The 21,143-nt window shown below is 37.4% G+C and overlaps 1 protein-coding gene across 1 annotated transcript; it reads left to right on the top strand.

Moving 5' to 3' along the window:
* Nucleotides 1-6,437: 6,437 nt before the first annotated feature.
* mtnr1bb (melatonin receptor 1Bb) lies at nucleotides 6,438-19,185 on the top strand. The gene is made up of 2 exons (XM_058412333.1): nucleotides 6,438-6,651; nucleotides 17,542-19,185. Exons 1-2 carry the CDS (start codon nucleotides 6,456-6,458, stop codon nucleotides 18,384-18,386), a joined length of 1,041 nt encoding a protein of 346 aa, XP_058268316.1. The 5' UTR covers nucleotides 6,438-6,455; the 3' UTR covers nucleotides 18,387-19,185.
* The last annotated feature ends 1,958 nt before the right edge of the window (nucleotides 19,186-21,143 follow it).

The following is a 21,143-nucleotide window of genomic DNA, read 5'->3' as shown; positions in this document are numbered from 1 at the left end:
AATATTGAAGAACTGAGGCCTGAACAACTAAAGCATCCCCATATCTTAACACCGCCCCCATAGACTTGTACAGTAGGCACTAGGTACGATGAGTACATCACTTCATCCAACTCTCTTCTTACCCTGATGCACTGTGGTCACTCTGGAACCAGGTAAAGCTGGACACATCAAACCACAGGGGCTTTTCCATTGCACCAGAGTCCAATCATTATGTTCCCTAGCAAATTGAAGCCTTTTATTCTAATTAGCCTCACTAAGAAGTGGCCTTCTCAAGGCTACACTGCTGTTTAATTCTCTTCACTCTGTGCATGTGGAAATGCTTCACATTTATTAATAAAAAGCTGTGAGTTCTATTGTTTTTTTTTATGATTTGATTTCACCCAAAATGATCTTCACTGATGATCTTCAAAGATTTTTTTCTGACCACATTTCTTCCTTGAAGATTCACCACTATCCTACCTTTCTTTTGACATTGGTCTCATTAGACCATAACGGATTTTGCCACATGGCTTGGGGGATTTAGTTGTGCTTGGATGCAGAGTAATCAATACTTATATATTAATATATTCTTGTAGCTCCAAATGGTCCCCGATAGGTTTCTTGCCATTTTCTCTGTTTGTTGATGGTGGCCATTATGGTGGTCCATGGCACATTTGATGTTTTAGAAATTCTTTTATACCCCTTTTCTGATCAATACCTTTCATTCTGACCACAAACACACCCCCAGTTATAAAAGGGAGTGCACACCTATGCACATAGGCTATTGTAACTTTTTTCTAGCTTAGCAACTCTAGTGACTGCAGCTTATCTTGTCCTGCAATCCCAAACAGGTCTGACCACTGTTTCTGATCCCTTCCACATTGCCTCAGACCATCTGAAAAGACCTCTTCATCTCTTTTATCATTAACAACTCCGACATCTGATCAAGTACTGATGGCATTTAATACAGCAAGTTTTTCCCATCCTCCATAGACATAAGCGTCTATTGACTAGTATCACTTCAATCTTTTGAAAATTCTTGAATGTGCTGTCTACACTCAACTGCCTCTCTATATCCCCCAATACAACTTCCACAGAATACGAGACTCTACAAAATCATTGAGAAGCTTCATGCTGCTTCATGCCTTCTCAACCTTACATCAGCCTTTGAAAAGGCTGAGGAACAGTCTTATAAGGTGGGAAATCCACATTTCCTGGTGTCCCACAGGGTTCAGTGCTGGGTTCTCGACTGTTCACCCCCTATACTTTCTTCCTATGGTGAGGTCATATCTTCACATGGGTTTTTTTTATACTACTGCTTTGCTGCCAACACTCATGCTTCTACATGGATCACAGAATGTCTGGCTGACATTTCATAATGGAGAGCAGCCTGGTGATGCCCCTGTACAACACTCAGATCTCACTATCTGACACCTAGTACTGCTAGATTGAATCATTCATGCCAGTTTTACTTTTAGAATATTTGTAATGCAAAATGTAGTTGTTTTCAACCAAGTTCAGTATGCAACAGGTTTAAAACAGTGATGCTTAAACACTGAAACCCTTATCATACCCTGCTTTGCACCTCTCCCTCTGATCCTGCAGCACTGCTTTATTGGACCCACCATTTCTCAGGGTACAGGAGGCACCGTGGTGGTGGAAAGCATTTCCCCTGGCTGCTGAGTGACTGGCTGTCTTCAAACGGCTGTCTTGCCTCTTCTTAAATTAACACATTGTTTAAAAAGTCATTGCCTTGTGTGTTTTCAAACCTTCCCAAAAACCATTAATGTAAATGTAAATGTAGCAATACAATAAACCTTGTGACCTGGTGGTCATGTGTTGCTCTCCATGAATGACATGCAATTTCTATTTTCTATAACTCAAACCTCTTCATACTGGTTCCTTTAAAATATTTAACAAGTCATCCGTAAATGTAAATCATAATCAATATGTCATTTTATTGACAAATATAAAAAATTATTTTCATACAGACCCTTAAAGTTATGCCTAATGTTTATACCCAAATATTTGAACCATAGCTAGGTAAAGACTCCAAACGATCTGCGCTACAACTTCAGGGGTAAAGACACTACAACTATTTCATTCTTGTCCTCAGATGAGGGAGTGTAAAGGACATCCAGAAGAGGACAACATTAGAGAATGAAACCAATCTTTTATGAAACTGGCCTGATTGGTTGGAATCATATTAACTAAGGGGAGATCTGATATTTCTGCTAGAATATTGACAACAGCATTTAACAAAGAAATCGGTTGATATGAACTATACTTTGTTGCCTCCTTATCAGGTTTCAGTAAGAGTGTAATCAGAGCTTCAGTAAGAGACTTTAGCAGGGTGCCTTGAGATAGAGAGTTTTCAAGCATTGAGTAGAAGGAGGGGATAATTTGGTAGAAAATGTCTTACAGAATTGAATTGGGAATACATCAGGCCCTGGGGCCTTGCTGCTCTGCATCACTGAGATAGCATTAGAGATTTCTTGAAGTTGAAGGGGTTGATCTAAATTGTTCAAATGAAATAGTAGGGACCTTTATTTTATATATATATTTAAAAAAAAAAAGAAAAGACTGATCTTCAGGTGATTCTGATTCATAAAGGTTGGCATAAAAATTCTTAAAAGCATTAACAATTGTAAGGGAATTAAAAGATAGTTCCCCAGATTCATTTTCAATTTGGGAAATATGTTGCAGATCTGGATTTAAGTTGATGGGCAAGGTTTTGGCTGGCCTTTTCCCCATGCTCATAGAAAAAGCTTCGTGACCGAAGAATAAGCCGCTGACTGAGATGTTGAAATTCCGTTGTGTTGAGTCTGAAAAGAAAATCCCTTCTTTATAAAGTTCAGGTATAGGAGAAATAGAATACAGACTTTTGAATTTTGGATATTGCATCAGTTACCTGTTGCCTTTTCCTTTCCATGTCTGTTAATAAAAGCTATTTCATGTGTATCCAAGAGAAGAGAAGAGAAGAGAAGAGAAGAGAAGAGAAGAGAAGAGAAGAGAAGAGAAGAGAAGAGAAGAGAAGAGAAGAGAAGAGAAGAGAAGAGAAGAGAAGAAGAGAAGAATCTGATCAGTTGAGTCAGAGTTTAGAAAATTGTCAATGGAAATAGATACAAATTGGCAAAATGATTTATCTGGCAGCAAGACAGATCGAGTAGTTAGCAGCCATTAAATATTCTTATATTATAAATTATATATATATATATATATATTTCTTTTATTAAGAGATGTATTTGTGAAAAAAATACCAGGGGTTGTTATTATTATTATTATTATTATTATTATTATTATTATTATTATTGTTATACACTTTATTTCTAGTTATAGTTGCAACACAGATTTTGGATAGAGGTCATGGAGGTAAGCGGTTATTTAAATTAGTTTGGACACATTGATTCCTATAAGAAATTGAGGAGTGAAGTAATGCAAAGTAAAGCAAAGCAAACCAACCTAGAGGAAAGAATCGCATGGTCAAGCTTCTTTCTTACTATAATTATTTGAACTGTCTGAAAACATACACGCTTACACATTGCTATGCTTAGGTCTTAAGTATTAAATAATACATTACTAACAATGAATGCACTGCTGGCCTACAAGTGTGTGGGACCTTGAAACAACATCAAAAAATTGATGTGGACCCAAGGGAGGCCTTAAGGCAGACACAGTGACAACTTCAATGTGAAGCCACAGTTGCCCTGGAAAAGGCTGTTGGCATGCTGCATTGATAGCAGTCACATCTGTTTTTGAGTCTGCTTGGCCAGCTTACACAATGAATATTGTACTAAATGACGAGTTGCTCTTCATTGTACACAAAGATTTCTTCTTGTCTAATTCCTAAAGGTAAGCCTTCCTTAAGTAGATCTCAGTGTTTCCATTACATACTCCACATAATTTCTTGTGTTTCACGGTCATGGCTGTGAATTTTAAATAAGCCTTCTTGGGTGAGTGAATAAAGTCGATAAAAATGCAGCAAGGCTGTAACATCTTGTCTCAGGATCTCTTGTCCTAGAAGACTCAGATTAATGCATTTAGTTTTCAGTTTCTGTCTGAAATGTGCAGGCTTCTGTTGCCCATCAATTAAAGCCTAATGTGATTAAAAATATTTTTTAATTACACATTGTTAATTTGGACGAAGCTTGCTGTCAGCAAGTTCAGGTGTCTAGCTAAAATACCATTATGCTCCCTATCTAGATAAATATCTGTAAGTTAACCAAAATAATAGTACTGGGATGTAAGGAGTTTTGGGGTCCATTGCAGAGCTGTAGCCTGTTATTTTCTTTTGTTTTAATTTTTTATGTTTCATTGTTTTCAAGCGAATGTTTTATTAATTAAAATAAATCTGAGCATAACTGGTATACACATAAATAATAAAACACTATCTAACTGTTTCAGATTTTCTGTGACACTATGGGCTTTCAGGCAACACAGATGTACATCTAATTGTTAACTAAGAAGCTGCTTAAAGAGAAAAACAAACAGAGAAAGAGAAGAAAGAGCAGCATACAGATGCAAGTATTATCAACATATAAACTGTTGTTGATTGAAAACAGGACAGTGGTGCTGAAATGGTGGTCAATGCCAAGTACACTATGAAGAATACCACCAGTATTGGCATTACTGCTTGAAGTGAAGGTGAGTTAGCTAAAACTAGTTAGCTAGTCATGACTAGCAACCACCTCTCCCTTTCCCCAGAGCTTCTACTGATTGCATTTTGTTTTGTTACTCTTGTAGCCATTTTTAGCCTTACAATACATTTGATTAACTAGACTGTTGAACTGTTTGGCATTCATTCACTCATTCATTCATTCATACATTCATACCATTCATTCATTCAAAAAAAAAAACTAAGGCTGAGTGAGCTTTAATTTTTTCATGAATGTCAAGAAATTCTTGTTGATGACACTCATAAACAATTACAAGATTCAATACTGAGTTAAACATGCGTGCTATTTTTACAAATATATACCAAAGATCTGGTCACCTTTCCATTTACCTTTTCATGAAGCAGTGTTATAATTACACCGGGTGTTTAAAAATTAGCACAAGGAAAGGTCCATTAGCGCGTAAGTCTTCCTTGGATGGCCTTAAGTTTTGTACTGTTCAGTTTTACACCTGCTGATTTATGCAGTTATCATGTAGCACCAGCACAATGCATAAAATCACACAGATACAGGTCATGAGCTTCAATGAATGGTCACTTCAAGCATCAGAATGGGAAAAGGTGTGATCTCAGTGGTAACAGATGGGCTAGTTTGCATTTTCTCTGTCATGTCCTGTTGCAATTGCTGTAAGAAATGCATTAGGGAATACCGTATTCATTTAACTTAGTTTACATTCATACAGTATTATACATTTTAAGAGATTTAAAGATTTCAAACAAATCATTATTGAAATGTATATGAATACTGATGAAAATGCACATGCTATAAAAGTTTTAAAACATGTGATTAAGCATGTATTTAACTTTAACCAATAAAAATATGTCATAAGTTACCACGTGTCGTTTAAACGATTTGACAAAAGGGTAGGGATGGCAAGTCATGTTTTACTATAATGTATAGTAAACCTTTTATAGTGTAATGTAAACATGTTCATAGAAAACAAATTGAGGAGTCCAGAAATGTCTTCTAAAAGAGAAAGCTTAGTCAAGCTGAAATTCCAAAACTGTCCCAGTATAGCCAAATTCACTATACCTGTTGAATATCCAAACCCATTAACATGAAGATGAAAATCATCTGGACAAATTGCCTGATATTTCAACCACAACTCATCAAACCATGATTCCTTTTGCGTGCAACTCGATGCGTGTTAAAACCGTCATCAAGCTTGTGCGCTCAAAGCTGAAGTGAGGTAACTGTGCGTAACCGCAGCGAATCATCAGCGCGCGCTGTTCATAAAGACTCCTGCACGAGCGAGCTTGTGTTTTGCCTCCTCTCTCTGCGAAGAGCCAATCTTCTCTCCGGTGTGAAGTGACTGTCATTATAATTTAGGATGGTCGGATGTTCCCTTGGAGAAGCGGAGCGCGCGAAGTGCGCCTTTTATTCATCAGTAATTTGGAGAGGAGCAAAGCGGGGAAAACAACGGTGCGTGAATTAACGCGCCAAGAGGACATAAAGGCTCACGCTGTGCCTTCGACTGTGTGGCATGCAAATGGAGACATCAGGGATATGAGGAATGAATTAATCTGTAATTAATCAAATCATCAATTAAGTAATGGAATGGTTCGTAAATTATTTAAAAATACAGATGAAACTGATACAACTAAACAAATAATGATGAAGATTAAGTGAAAGTTGGTTTGTCCACTGCATGTCCAAAGTATTGCAGTAATCTGTTTTTCTTATTAACAACAATAAGCATTCGTATCATAATAACTACAAAGACTAGATGTTCTGTTGTCGATATTCCAGGTCATTTTTGAATGGACTGGGCTTGGATGAGTAGTCTTTTGAGTTTATTCCGGCATGTCAGTAAACGCCCCTCACGTCAGGAACCTCAGGGAAGTGGGACACGTCGGGCACGTGTCGGACTCCGGCGCACGCCCCGCTTGGGCCATAGCATTGCTGGCCAGCGTGCTCATCTTCACCACTGTAGTCGACGTGCTGGGGAATTTGCTGGTCATCATTTCTGTGTTCCGAAATCGTAAACTGAGAAATGCGGGTGAGTAGCATATTAATTCTACAGTACATAGTTATCATTTCCGATTGTTCTCTTCATTTACCTTATAACGCACAGGGGTACTATTTTAAAATGACCCCTTTGTAGTTTGGAAACCTAGTGTCAAACCAGGTCTTCAGCAAAAGTTTAAGCACTTTGAAATAAAGTGTGTGTGTGTGTGTGTGTGTGTGTGTGTGTAACAAAGAATGCGCACGCACGCTTGGAGTCACTCGTGCCAGTTGATTGAATTGGTTAGAAGGTGCTTGTGCTTTACTGTTAGTGCTCAGTGTTTTATTATCTGTACCATGTGCTGTTTCATGAAAAGCTTTCACAAATTCGGTCTGCCAGTTAAATTGACGAAGACAATCAAAGTTGCAGTTATGTGTGTTTTAACACCTTATTCTTTCTTTTTGAATATTTCTGACCTTCAAAAACACCAACAATCGGTTGAGTATCTTGTGTAACTGACACTCCAGCTCAGTGTCTCTGGATAACACAACAGAAATATGGTGTTTTTATTCATCTATTATCTTCTGTATCACATCTTCTTCTTTTTTTTTTGATTTGGAGAAATAAAAGGCACAAAATTAGAAATGTTAAATACAATTATAACTAAACAAAGCATGTAACTCATTACTGTGTGGGTGTTTCATCAAGTGTAAGAGAAAACACTATTTTAGAACAAAAACAAATCAAACCAGTTTAGACATTTCATGCATGTATAATTAATAAGCTAATAATTATTATTTCTTTTGAGCGAGTCAGATTGTTTGGATCAGTTCACCAACAAGCTGGCTCTTCAGGCTCCCAAATGGCTCAGTGACATTTTATGTTCTCAACCAGACAAAGAGTGCAATATTTTGACCAGCAACTTTGCCTAATGGTGAAATTTCATGAAATTTTACTCAACTGGTTAACAAAATAGCACTACTCTGCATTATATTTTATATATCTATTTTAAATAATTGCAAAATTAGCGCAGTACCACGAATGACAAAACAGTATGCACCACTGTTATAATAGAACAGTAATATTCTTGTATGTACTTTGTACTTCAATAAGAAGAATAATTTCTATAATTTCTTGATTTTTATTTATTTATTTATTTATTTATTTATTTATTTATTTATTTATTTATTTTTTACACTGCTTCACTCCCTGTGCTCTCATGCTGGCACATTCACACAAGCAGAGACAAACCATTCATGCTTGTAAACAGCTCAGATGCTTAAGAGAGCTTTTTGATGAATTCTAAATTACACTGCAAGAGTAACAGCTTTTCTATTACTTCCTCATATTTACTCCAGGGTTTTGAATTTTCTAGTTTTTACCATGCTTTATAAAATTTTTAGATTATGAGAGTGATTCTGATTCTGGCATACCGACAACTTTTCATTTGAAGCTGCAGTGAGCACAGGTATTCCTGGACAAACAAAGGTTGGAAAACCATTGCAGAAGGGGATCTGTTTTTGTAGCTCATCTGCCTCAAGGATTGGCATGTTGTGTACTGAGATGCCTTTCTTCTCACTTTAAATAGTGCTTGTTTGAGTTAACATAGCCTTCCTGTCAGGTCAAGCTACTCTGGCCATTCTCTTTTAATAAACTGTATAATATTTTCTAATAAATCTTCTAAAGTACTCCACAACCCCTTTACTGCCAGTCATACTGATCAATTTCCGAGGAACACATTTTCCCCATTCTGATGTTTGATCTGAATATTAAACTGAGGTTCTTCACCTGTATTTTCTTGATTTTATGCATAGTGAACATCATTATAAAATAAGTTAAAAGGCACTGATCACATCTACTAAGATTTTTTTATTTTACTGTATTTGAACTTGAATTAGATTTATAAAATATAACACAAGAAATTTCTGTGGCATAATTAAGAGGTAAATCTTGAAAAATAAAGACATAGAAATGGTAAAATAATATAAATGGATCAAATCACAAATTTATTTTATGTGATAATGTGAATGTTATTTCTAATATGGCTTTATGTATTTGAGGTAAAAAAAAAAAATACATATATATATATATATATATAAAAAAAAAAAAATATATATATATATATATATATAATATTTTTTTTACCTCAAATACATAAAGCCGTATTAGAAATAACATTCACATTATCACATAAAATAAATATATATACTGTATATAGTGGAGGTCACATTTTTCCTGTACTGTTAAAGCCTTTACAGACATTTAAACACAATTTCAAATGCAAAACATCATAAAATTGCCAAGTTGCCAACAATTTGCTTGAGTTATTGTCATGTTGATGGAATTGCCTCCACAACCCATTAATGATCCTTGGCTCCAGAAGCAAACTGATTTTGTGGTGGAAATGTGTGCACTGGTTTGAGATTAGACTCCAGAACCTTGTCAGTGCGAAACTGTCTGTGTGTCTGGACATAATTTCAGAGCTCTGCTTTGATGTTAGGATCCAGTGCAGTCTCATTTCTGAAACAGAGTGGAGTGTAATCCAAGTACCAAGCAAACCATTTGCATGCTATTTGTTTGGCTTTTAATTGGAAAAATGACAGAGGCTTGGCAGATAATTCTATGTTATGTCTGGACTATTGGGTCCCAATTGCAGCATCAGTTGAACTAAATGATGGTGTCTATGAGAGGCTGTGGTACACATGCACAATGCAGCTTCAAAATCAGCCTCATTTTCTTATAATTCTGAGTGGCATGAATCCCACTTCAGATTATCTACTGTCTGTTCATGTCAGAGTGTTAGGGTCAGGGAGAAAACCCGCCAGAATTTAAATCTGCTTGATCAATAGTTTATCAGCTGCTTGTTTCTGCTCTTTACAACATGAACAAATCTAACCAGGAGAAAGGAAAATATTCCTACAACTTTCACCATACTATCTTTAGAGAAAAGCAGTGCATCTAGCATCTGCTCGCAAATATATGGTAACCATGTATCAAAGCTAAAAAATTATAAAAAGGAAAGAGCAAGATGATATAAGAATCTTAAATCTATCATCTTAATTCCATCACTAATAAAAAAAAAGATGCAAAATGATCTAGTTTAAGCCTTTATTTTTTGACTTATACTGTAATGTGAAAAGCACTGTAATGTTATGTAATGTTGAGATAATAAAAATAATGAATGTGTCAGGTTCCTAGAAGGCTCTCTGCCTAATGGCTGGTCACAAACTCTCTGTGGCAGCTGCAAATAGTCCCAGGGCACAAAGTGAACATCAAGTATGGGCAAAGAGAGGATCTGCTGCTGAGCACAGTGACAAGGGCAGAAACCAAGGAGCCTGGGAAAATGACGGTTGGGCAAGAGACATACAGTGGTACATTAAACCACTAGCTATGTAATTTTATGGCATATTGTATCATTTGATATGAGGCTCTCATTCTGATGCATCTTCATCAATGTATTGTAGTGTATGCAGCAACTGGCTGCATAAAAGTAGGCCAAGTACTACTTATAACACACAAATAAATATTTAAATATAAATATTTCAATTTGATCAAGCCCAAATGCCCTGCTGTAATTTTTGTCCCTAAAACAGGAAAGCCTATGGCAGTGGTTAAAAAACATATTTGCCTTAAGTTAATACGCTCGCATTCTAGCATACTAACCTATTAGCTTGGGATAAACAGTAATGACTTTGGTCAGCAGCAAGCTGAGTTTACATTTTGAAAAGTTTCTTGGGGAATAAAACAGAGAGAGAGAAAGAGTGAGAGAACTCAGTGAGAGCATAGAGGTCATGAAAGCATTAAATAGACACAAACTTCAAGTCGATTAAACGGGCTTATGGAAAATTTGAAAAGGATTGCTGTGACTAATACATGTACCCTAAGTTAAAAGAATCTGTGCACCAAACTAATTTACATATTGGACAGCTTTTTGATAGACTTTTTGTTTTAAGTCTATCAAAAAAGAATAATTATCATGCATTACGTGAGAGGTCAGCATTAAAAGAAACTGATTTTAAGCACTGATTCTAAGCACACAAAACATTAAGAACTCTTTCAGAAATTTGTGTTAAACATTTTAGTGTCTTGATTTTTTTTAACACTTACAGTGCTCCGCAGAATCACTGGCAACCTACATAAAATTAACAAAGATATTTGTTTAAAATAAACATTATATAAAATAATTCACATTTTCCACTAAAACAATAGCAGGAATTATTATTTTTTTATTTGAATTTATTCTCAGTCTCCAGCTGTTGTTGCCATCAAAACCACACCAAAAACAACAACAACGACAACAACAACAAAAAGACTACCAGTTGCAGTGGTTTTGAACCCCTATCCCACATAGTCGACCATGAAGAAAATAGCAATCATATACTTCAATGCATCTGACCCAGCTCTGCATGGGGAACATTATATTTAATAAAATCCAATTTCTTATCCAAATCCTTTTCTATATCTCCTATAAACGCATTGTAATCATTTGAACAGATGGCTTACATAAGCATCTTACAAGACCTGGGGACATTTTTAAGAATGGTGGAGTGCTCTAGCAGGATTGGTGCCTTTGATGTGCACAGTTCGCACTGACTACAATGTAGAGAGAGAGACAGAGGGAAGTCAATCTGATGTTATTTGTCACAGCATCATTCCTTGCAACACTATCATGGTGCGCCTTTGGCCTCTGCTGTCCATCAGACTATGCTACAAAGTTATAATTAAAATGTCTACAGATGATTTTTATGATATACACTGATCAGGCATAACCTTATGACCACCTAATATGCCTAATATTGTGTTGGTACTTGGTAATATTTTGCTGCCAAAACAGCCCTGACCCGTCATGCACTGTGTATTCTGACACCTTTCTATCAGAACCAGCATTAACTTCTTCAGCAATTTGAGCAACAGTAGCTCGTCTGTTGGATCGGTACACATGGTCCAGCCTTCACTCACTTCACGTGCATCAGTGAGCCTTGGCCTCCCATGACCCTGTCGCCGGTTCACCACTGTTATTTCCTTGGACCACTTTTGATAGATACTGACCACTTCCAACTGGGAACACCCCACAAGAGCTGCAGTTTTGGAGATGCTCTGATCCAGTTGTCTAGCCATCACAGTTTGACCACTTGTCCATTTTTCCTGCTTCTAACACATCAACTTTGAGGACAAAATGTTCACTTGCTGCCTAATATATCCCACCCACTAACAGGTGCCATGATGAGGAGATCATCAGTCTTATTCACGTCACCTGGCACTGCTCATAATGTTATGCTTGATCAGTGTATATTATATACATTTATTATATGTTGTAAACAATATGCTGCAAACACTAGTCATGTTTGTTTGTTTAAGAATTAGTGCCTACACACACTGGATAAATTAACAGTGAACAAATCAGAAAATGTTGGCCACTCTCTCATTTATGTAGTGATGAAGCATAACATCATTTTGGAAAATGTGGCACTAACCCAGTCTTAAACACTGTTAGCAAATGTTGTTGTTTTTTTTCTGAAAATGGACTGATGTATTGTCAGTCAATACTGACAAATACTTTTTGTTAAGAACGACAATTATTACTCTGATGGTGTTCCTTATTTAATAGGAAAACTACTCTAAGGGTAAGCATCCACAAAACAAAGGGGTGCAGTGAAGATTTCAGTATTTAAATCTTTGCTGCGCACGTGACATTTTTGTTCGCGCCACTGGTTGGTTGCCATAGCGTTTGACAAATGGTATTTAATTGAAGACACATCTTGACCTGTGTTCAAGTATGCATGTGCAGTCACTTCCCTTACCCAATTGGTTAACCTTTGCTGTCCTAAGATGCATAACGGCACTGCATAAAGCATACAAACAGCTGGTCCGTGAAATACCAGCTGGTAGTGTCTTATACATAGAACTTGAAAGCCCTCAGTGGATACAGGGCTGGCCTAGGCACATTACTAATAGACTGATAAGTTCATATGTATGCTGCAACTCCAACACTTTGGTCACAGCATGACATGAACTGTTTGATCTCTAAACCACAATGCAGACACTGTCCAATAATGCACTTTCTATCAGCTCCTTTGGGTCATATGTCATGTTGCAGAAACTGCCGGGCACTAAATCCAGATTCTTTTCACCTGCCCTCATAAAACTGCCACATTAATGGAACACACTCTCATAAGAGTCTGTCTGACCCTTTGCAAACATGCCAGTATATTGAGGTTGCTCCCAGGGGCCAGACTCATAAAATCTGTTGTGTAGTTTGGGCCAGTCATACTCCAATGCTTCATGTCCCAAAACAACTGCCTAGGTGTTATAATTAGCTAAATTACCACATCCAATATCTGATTACGTCAGACTAGTAGGTGGAAGCTAGAGAGCTCTTACAGACAGAATGTGTACATCTGCCTTTACAGTACACCTACCTGAGGGTAATACCACCTCAGGGTGTGCATACATGCATACTATTATTGACATATGCTTTCTAATATGGCTGTCAAGCTCTGAGCATTCACTGAGGCTCTAAGCCAATGCTGAAGTCTGAGTTGCAGCATTCCTAGTTGGAGATTCTCTTTCCAACATCCCAGCCAGACATATAATTGTGTAACTATAAATTCTGTCTTGTGAAACAACTTGTTCCTGACTGTCAAACCTCATGCCAATGAACTATAAACGATGAACACAAGTCATATAGCCTCTTAGAATTATTAATTGAATTTTAGTCCCTGGGCTTCCTCCTGTGGGGTCTGTTTGGTCTGTCTATACAGCAGTCAATATCTAGAGGGGCATTACAGGGTCTCTAAGCAAGACACACATGAATGATGTATGCTAGAACTAACTCAAAGAGCTTAATGGGCTCTTTGCTATTGAGCTTCAGCATGGAAACAGTCACATGAGAAGTTCCCACCAGTTCCAAAGGAAACTGCGCTGGTAATCTGGAATGAAAAATTGAACTATTTATAAAACATTTTTTGCATGGAAAATATTTTATTGAAATATTATTATACAATTTCCCCAATTGTTATTCCACTCCAGATATGACCCAGTGCATGAGTCATTCATTTTTATAGACTCATTTGTTTTTCACTGTTACTAGTATTCTGTAACTGTGCTCCCTTTGTGTATTTTTATATGATCATCATCATCATTGTCTCCCGCTTATCCGTAGCCGGGTCGCGGGGGCAGCAGTCTAAGCAGGGATGCCCAGACTTCCCTCTCCCTAGCCACTTCCTCCAACTCTTCTGGGGGAATTCCAAGGTGTTCCCAGGTCAGCCGAGAGACATAGTCCCTCCAGCGTGTCCTGGGTCTTCCCCGGGGTCTCTTCCCGGTGGGGCATGCCCAGAACACCTCCCCTGGGAGACATCCAGGAGGCATCCGAAACAGATGCCCCAGCCACCTCAACTGGCCCCTTTCGATGTGGATCTTTTTATATGATGATCAGCATAAATGTGGAAATTTTTAAGTGCTGGATTAAACGTTTGAAGGCAAACTTTTGGGGCAAAGTTTAATTGTGAACTATATAAAATCTCTTAATCAAAGGATTATGATCAAAGGCAAAGATGAATCCCAAAAAAAGCCTAGAGGCTTCAAGTAATGCAGAAGATGAATCTTAATTTGGTGAACAGCATGTCGGTTTTACAACTAGGGCATTTTATCTCTAAAGTAACTAACCTAAGATACTGTTGATAATTTGTTATACTGTTCACCATTTTGCTTTTTTTTTTGCTTTTTTGTTTTGTTTAATTAAAAACATATTACAGTGGATAGAGGTAGTGCACTACAGGTTACTGATATACAATTAAAACTTTCAACAACTCTGATGCCTTCTTTTCCTACTCTTCCAACATCAGTTTGTAGTGAAGAAGAGAGTTGCTGCACTAATGAGCGCTTATATCGGACTACAGGCAATGCCCAACAAGGCAATTTTACTCCATTAGAAATGGGGCAAAGGACTGGTGTAAATTTAAGTTTACACAACAGATTGCAGACTACAGTCAGTATAGAGTCAAATTAGTCCTTTTGCTCTCAAGAAAGTGCATTTTTTGTGTGCTTCGTTGTGGAAGCTTCAAAGCCAAAAAGAATAAGGAGTGATGACACTTTTCTCATCCGGTGCACTTCAAAAAAGGGATCTATCACAGGGAGCAGAATAGTGGTTGTTTACTTCATGGCTCAGTATGGTGGAAAAAAACAACACAGGCAAAACAAATATGACTGGTTTATCCAAACTGTGTAAAATATTACTAGCTGTGTGGTGTATTTCTACATACCTGTAGTTTCCAAATAGTAAGCCATAAAATGTATGCACCTGTCTTTTCAAAATGTTGTTAATAATTTAGTTGAAAACCATGGGAAGTTGGGCTTGTACACATATTAAAATTCGAGATAATAACAATCGAACAACAACAAATTAATCGAACTATACATGAGTTACAAAATGCAACTTCTCCCAGTTCAGTCGTCAGGTGACTAAGCAGGGCTTTCAAAGTATATGCTTGGAAATGAGGTTAAATTTAAAATCACATCTTGAAGATCAATTGCATCTGTTGTCCATTGAGTTGCAGCAATGGACAGTGGACAACTGGATAACCTCAGCATATTCATGCTGAAATAGCACATGACATTTAGTTCATCATCTTTAAAAAGGGAAAACGCTATCCCTATCAGAGACATTCTCAAGTAGAATTCCAAAAAAAAAAAAAAAAACATATTCTAAAGGTTTTAAAACACAAGTAAATGATGTGTCTAAATTACAAGAAGCAAAATTGGTAGCCACCAGAATATGTAAGCTCTCTTGGTAAATTGGGCTATGATTTGTAATGTTGGATTGCCGATTATTCTAATGCATAAATACAGTAACTTTCCAGTTGTAGTCCCACTTAATTTAATAATCCATATTTCCATTTCTTTTTGCCTGTGCATGTTTACAGTGCAGGAGATCTGAAGCTGAGCATGAAAACTTTAATTACGACACCAATTTAAGTGAATAAGCCTGCAAAACCTACACTCATACACTTCACATTCACAGAGATATATGAGCTCTGTGGACATTATGACACATTAGATATGAAGTAAATGTGAATGTTAACAGAGTTATTTGTTCGTATATTTATTTGTCATATGCACAGTATGCCAGTGAAACTATGCATTGTGATGAGTCTCTGTAAACTTGCTAAGGCACAGATGCAACACAGAATAGAACAAAACAGTAATAAATGTAGGATGTTAGTGTCTTCAGCAACTTTTAGGATGGTGTTTGAGCTGTGCTTTGAGCTTTGTGACACAGTTCTGTGTGAAAAGGGAGTACAGAAGTGGGCTGAGGATGCACACTTGTAGGGTGCCTGTATTCAGAGTCAGGATGGAGGACGTGAAGATGACAGTTATCACTCTCTGGTGGTCTGCCAGTCAGAAAGTCAAGTATCTAAATGCACAGATTGTTGTCCAGACCTAAAGCAATCATTTTAGTGAAGAGCTTAGCAGGGAGAATAAGTGAAAATTAATGAATTGCATTCTGTTTTATTAGTTAAGTGTGCATGGTCAAACCAGTTGCATTTATTGTTTTCTTTGACTGCAAATTGTAGAGGATTGAGTGTGGCAGGAAGTATTAAACATATGTGAGTTGGTGGACCTTAAAGCAACTAGGAATCACTAACAGCCTCAAGGAGAAATTAAAGATGTGTGTTAAAACCTCTACCATCTGGATAGCACATTCTTTGATGACCTGGCCATGGATTCCATCATGTCCTGTAGCTTTATGAGGGTTAACTGTTTTGAAGGCCTTGCTCACATCTGATGTGGACAAAGTAAGTGTCTGTCTGTCTTGGTCAGAAGCAGGTTTAGGAGCAGGAGATGGACTACTTGCCTCAAAGTGAGCATAGGATATGTTATCAGACAATCTTCAAGGCACACTGGAGTCTGTGCTTGCCATCTCACAGCTCTATGAACACAGGCAATTCAACATGCTCTTGAGGTTGGAGCCCTGGTATATTCACCACCCTAATCCCTTTGGCAGGTTGCATGGACCGTTATGGAACAGCTTATATCTTACCTCTCTGTAGGCCAGTGGGTCACCTAAATTGAATGCAACCATGCTTTATCTTAGTTTGTCAGGGACATCAGCATCAAGCCAGCGGTTTTGGTTAGAAATTTACCTCACTGTAATCTTAAAGATAACATCCTTCATGCACTTAGCAATGGAGTCTGTATATTCACTGATGTCCACATTTAGCTGCATGACAGAACATCATCATTGGTGCTGTCAAAGCAGTTCTGGAGCTTTATGATAGCTTCCTTCCTCCAGTGATGGACAGTTTTTCTTGATTGAGCCATTTTATGCAGGCAACAGTAGCCTTACCAAATGCTGTGTGGTGGTATTTGTAGCTGTCCTTGAGTGCAGCATAGCAGTGATCAAGGGTCTGGTCAGCTTATGTAGAAAAATCAATATATGATGGAAAGCATTTGGGCAAAAACCTCTTTAAATTCGTGCTATTAAATTTCCCAGACACAATGAAGGTTGCCTGTGAATGTGAATCTGCCAGTCTAATGGTGATACATTGATGACAATAAAAACACATCCAATGCATATGATTTGTCTGTTATTTCAGCTTCTTTTTTCATGAAACTGCAGAAAGAAAACTTGAATATAATTGTGCGTTTGTGTGTATTCCTTTACTGTTTACCTCACTGCTGTTTTTCACCACCCTGAATTGGTGGCAGCTCCACATCTCATGTTCACTATAAAACAGAAAGCAACTTAGTTATAGCAAATGATTTATTTTTATAAGTGCTATACTGTAATTACCTTTCATTCATGCTGCCACCTGTTTATAGCAAATTCAAATGCTGTTTTGTAAAAATGTGGTCCAGATGTTTTCATTACTTATTATTAATCTAGGTGGAGCACAATATCAGCTCTGCTATTTTTAAAAATCTTTCTTCCTATCCTTCTTTCAGGTAATATTTTTGTGGTTAGCCTGGCCTTTGCTGACTTGGTGGTGGCTTTCTACCCATATCCGCTGGTTTTGTATGCACTGTTCCATGATGGATGGTCACTGGGGGACACACAATGCCAAGTGAGTGGTTTTCTAATGGGCCTGAGTGTAATCGGCTCAGTGTTCAATATCACAGGCATTGCTATCAACCGCTATTGCTACATTTGCCACAGCTTTGCCTATGGGCGCCTGTACAGCTTCCGTAACACACTGCTATTGGTGGCACTCATCTGGACGCTGACTGTGGTGGCCATCCTCCCCAACTTCTTTGTAGGCTCATTGAGCTATGACCCCAGGGTCTACTCGTGCACATTCACGCAGACAGCCAGCAGCTCATACACAGTGGTTGTGGTGGTGGTGCACTTCCTGGTACCTATTGCGGTGGTGACCTTCTGCTACCTCCGCATTTGGGTGCTGGTCATCCAGGTCCGGCGCAAAGTGAAGAAGGAGGAGCATGGCAGGGTGCGACGCAGCGACCGGCGAAACTTTGTTACTATGTTTGTGGTGTTTGTGCTGTTTGCTATCTGTTGGGCACCACTGAATCTTATTGGCCTGGTGGTGGCCGTTGACCCGGAAGTAATGGCCCCTCGCATCCCAGAATGGCTGTTTGTTGTCAGCTACTTCATGGCCTACTTTAACAGTTGCCTCAATGCCATCATCTATGGGCTGCTCAACCGGAATTTTCGTAAGGAGTATAAGCGTATCGTAACATCTGTGTGGATGCCACGGCGATTTGTATCAGAGACATCCAGAGCTGTCACAGATGGCATACGAAGCAAACCCTCACCAGCCATCAACAATGAGTGACAGAGACAATCAATTTCCCTCTTGCCTCAAATGGGTGATGAAGATTAGTGAAAAGCTTACTTCAAACCCTATCAAGCATGTCATTGCTTGTCATTTGTGAAATTTGTTTATATCTTTTTACACAACTCAGGGCGCTTGTCTGCCACTATAGAAAGAACGATTTCAAAGCACTGTTTTTGTTTTTTGTTTTTTTTGCTGAAACTATACATATTCTACAGAGTTTGTTTTAACTTTATTTCTGCTGGTGTTATCAAAGAATTTTAACTCATGCATTTATTAAAGATGTTTTGGCACATTTTTGTGAAAGTACTACATATGGTTTCAATTGCAAATCTCTTATGTTTAACATCTAACCTTGAATATAACATTTTAGATTTTGTAGAACCTTTTTTTTTTTCTAATAACAAAATGCAGACAATTTTATAGATTGATCCATGTGTATTGCTAAATCTATCAAGGACTAGAAAAGCTGGCTAAAGCACAGCATTTAATCTGCTCCTAATGATTTAGCCAAGACCAGTATTGGCCTTTAACACATGAAGGATGAGGAAGCGGATCTCATCTATTTTTGTTCATCTCTTATCATCCATACATTAAAATAATTGATCATCTGTTATTTTCCAGCAGAAAATGTGCATGACGGTATTATGTAATCGTTTATTACTTTAACAGTTTGTGGAAAAATAAGCCACAGGCAAAAATGTATAAAAGTGATAGACTGGCAAAAGAATACAGGAAAGAGTTTTTCGCATTCAGGAAAATTATGGAATGTATTGACTATATGTACTTGTTTTCTGTGTTGTCCAAGAATGTACTATTTAATTTATCCTAAGATTTTAAAACCTGTACTGTGCCCAAACATGGTGCTTTATGAGTGACCTCAATAAAGAAAGGATTCAAAAGAAAGCAATGCTGCTTATCCAGCTGGCCTCAGTGTTGATGAAGGGGTTGGGCCGAGGATTAGAAGGAAAGAATGAGATGTGTTTAAACCTTATGGCTGCAGATTCACGCAGGATTATGCAAAGTGTATGGGATTCCTTTCCTGTTCATATATACAGGCATTACTGCTCTCTCTCTTTCTCTCTCTCTCTCTCTTTCTCTGTCTCTATCACACACAGAGAGACACAGACACACACACAAATCATATCAAACTGTTCTTGAAAATTGTGATTCTAAATTACCTTCCAATTTCTTACTTTCATCTCCTTAAAAGAGAGACAGAAGAAATGGGTGGATCCAGTTTCGTATATGTTCACTATTTACAGTTTAGCACAGCGATTTATAAAACAGAAGAATCACAGCTGTCTATTATGAAGTCATTTCATTTTTACTTACAAGAGGCTACATAATTACGTGCTCCTCGGGTGATAAAGTACAACCAGCTGGGAAATTTTATGTACACCTTCCCTACATCCACAATCATTACTGAGAGAGCAATTAGCAGTCATGTTTAACTAATGCCTTTTTGTTTCATTTTCAATCTCCCCTCATTAGCATGAGCATCAAAAAAACATACTTTTTTTTTTTTTTTTTTTTTTTGCCAAAATGCATCTAAGAAGACGGTGAAGCTAAAGAAGGAAGTCACGGCTAGATAGTTGGATGTATAAAAAACAAATAAAGAAAAAATGAATGAGGATTACAGAACTTTGTACTTACAGTTTATTTAATAGATTTGCAAAATTTGAAGAAAAAATAACAAGATATACTAGGATGTTTTGGATTATGTTATTTAACTGACCAGTAGTGCAGCTCCAAGTGATGCTAATGTGTTTAACATTGAGCTGGTCACAAAAATCCAACCTTTTGTATGGTCTATCAATCATTACAAGGTGAAGCCAAGCATCTGGGCAGAAAAACTGCTGAGATTCTTTTCTATAAACTCATAATAAATTAAATAAATAAATAGGTCAATTGTTTTATATATAACAAATTAGAAACTAAAATAACCAACTGAACACTAATCTTTTGATTTTTGATGATTTCATTACTCCAAGCAACGAAACTACTGAGATTTCATTAAAATGTTTATATTTGGCAGACGCCCTTTTCCAGAGCAACTTACATTTTATCTCATTTTTCATACAACTGAGCAATTGAGGGTTAAGGGCCTTGCTCAAGGGCCTAGCAGTGGCACTTTGAAAACTCACAAGCTCCCGATCAATAGTCTTAACCACTAATCTACCACATCACATTTCAACACAAAACCAAATGAAATCAATGGCAGGCTGTTATTATAACTTGTTGCAAAAAAAGGTGTGTTGTGATATTTTTTTAATTAAATGTTCAGGGGGTTTTTTTTTCGGCAAAACCCAATGCAGCACAGTACTACAATACATTACAGCGTCATGATAGCACGTAAATATGTAAAACCTCATGCATTATAGGACATCCGTTATGATCGTATGGCTTGTGGATAAAAAGACCAAAAATAAGTCTGTGGCTGGTTCATTCGTGTTAGGCTATACATGTGGGTGGACGTGTGAAGATCTGTTGCTTGTTAACACCTCTGGATTACAGTCTTGCATGCCTGAGGCTTCACAAAAAAGATTCAGTAAATGCCTCTATGAGAATGCACATTATGCATTTGAAGTACATAACAATGCAGTATAGCACTGTAGTAATACTAAAAGAACAGTGCTTGAAGCATTGATCACGATCAAAAAGTTGGGAATTTAATCAGCTAAGAAGACAACATCTGTGTAGATAACATTAGTGGTTGTAAAGGGTGTGCATTAATCACAGTCTACAAGGCATACC

Source organism: Hemibagrus wyckioides, linkage group LG16, assembly GCF_019097595.1.
Source record: "Hemibagrus wyckioides isolate EC202008001 linkage group LG16, SWU_Hwy_1.0, whole genome shotgun sequence".
Taxonomy (NCBI): domain Eukaryota; kingdom Metazoa; phylum Chordata; class Actinopteri; order Siluriformes; family Bagridae; genus Hemibagrus; species Hemibagrus wyckioides.
This window is presented reverse-complemented; position numbering and strand designations above follow the sequence as displayed.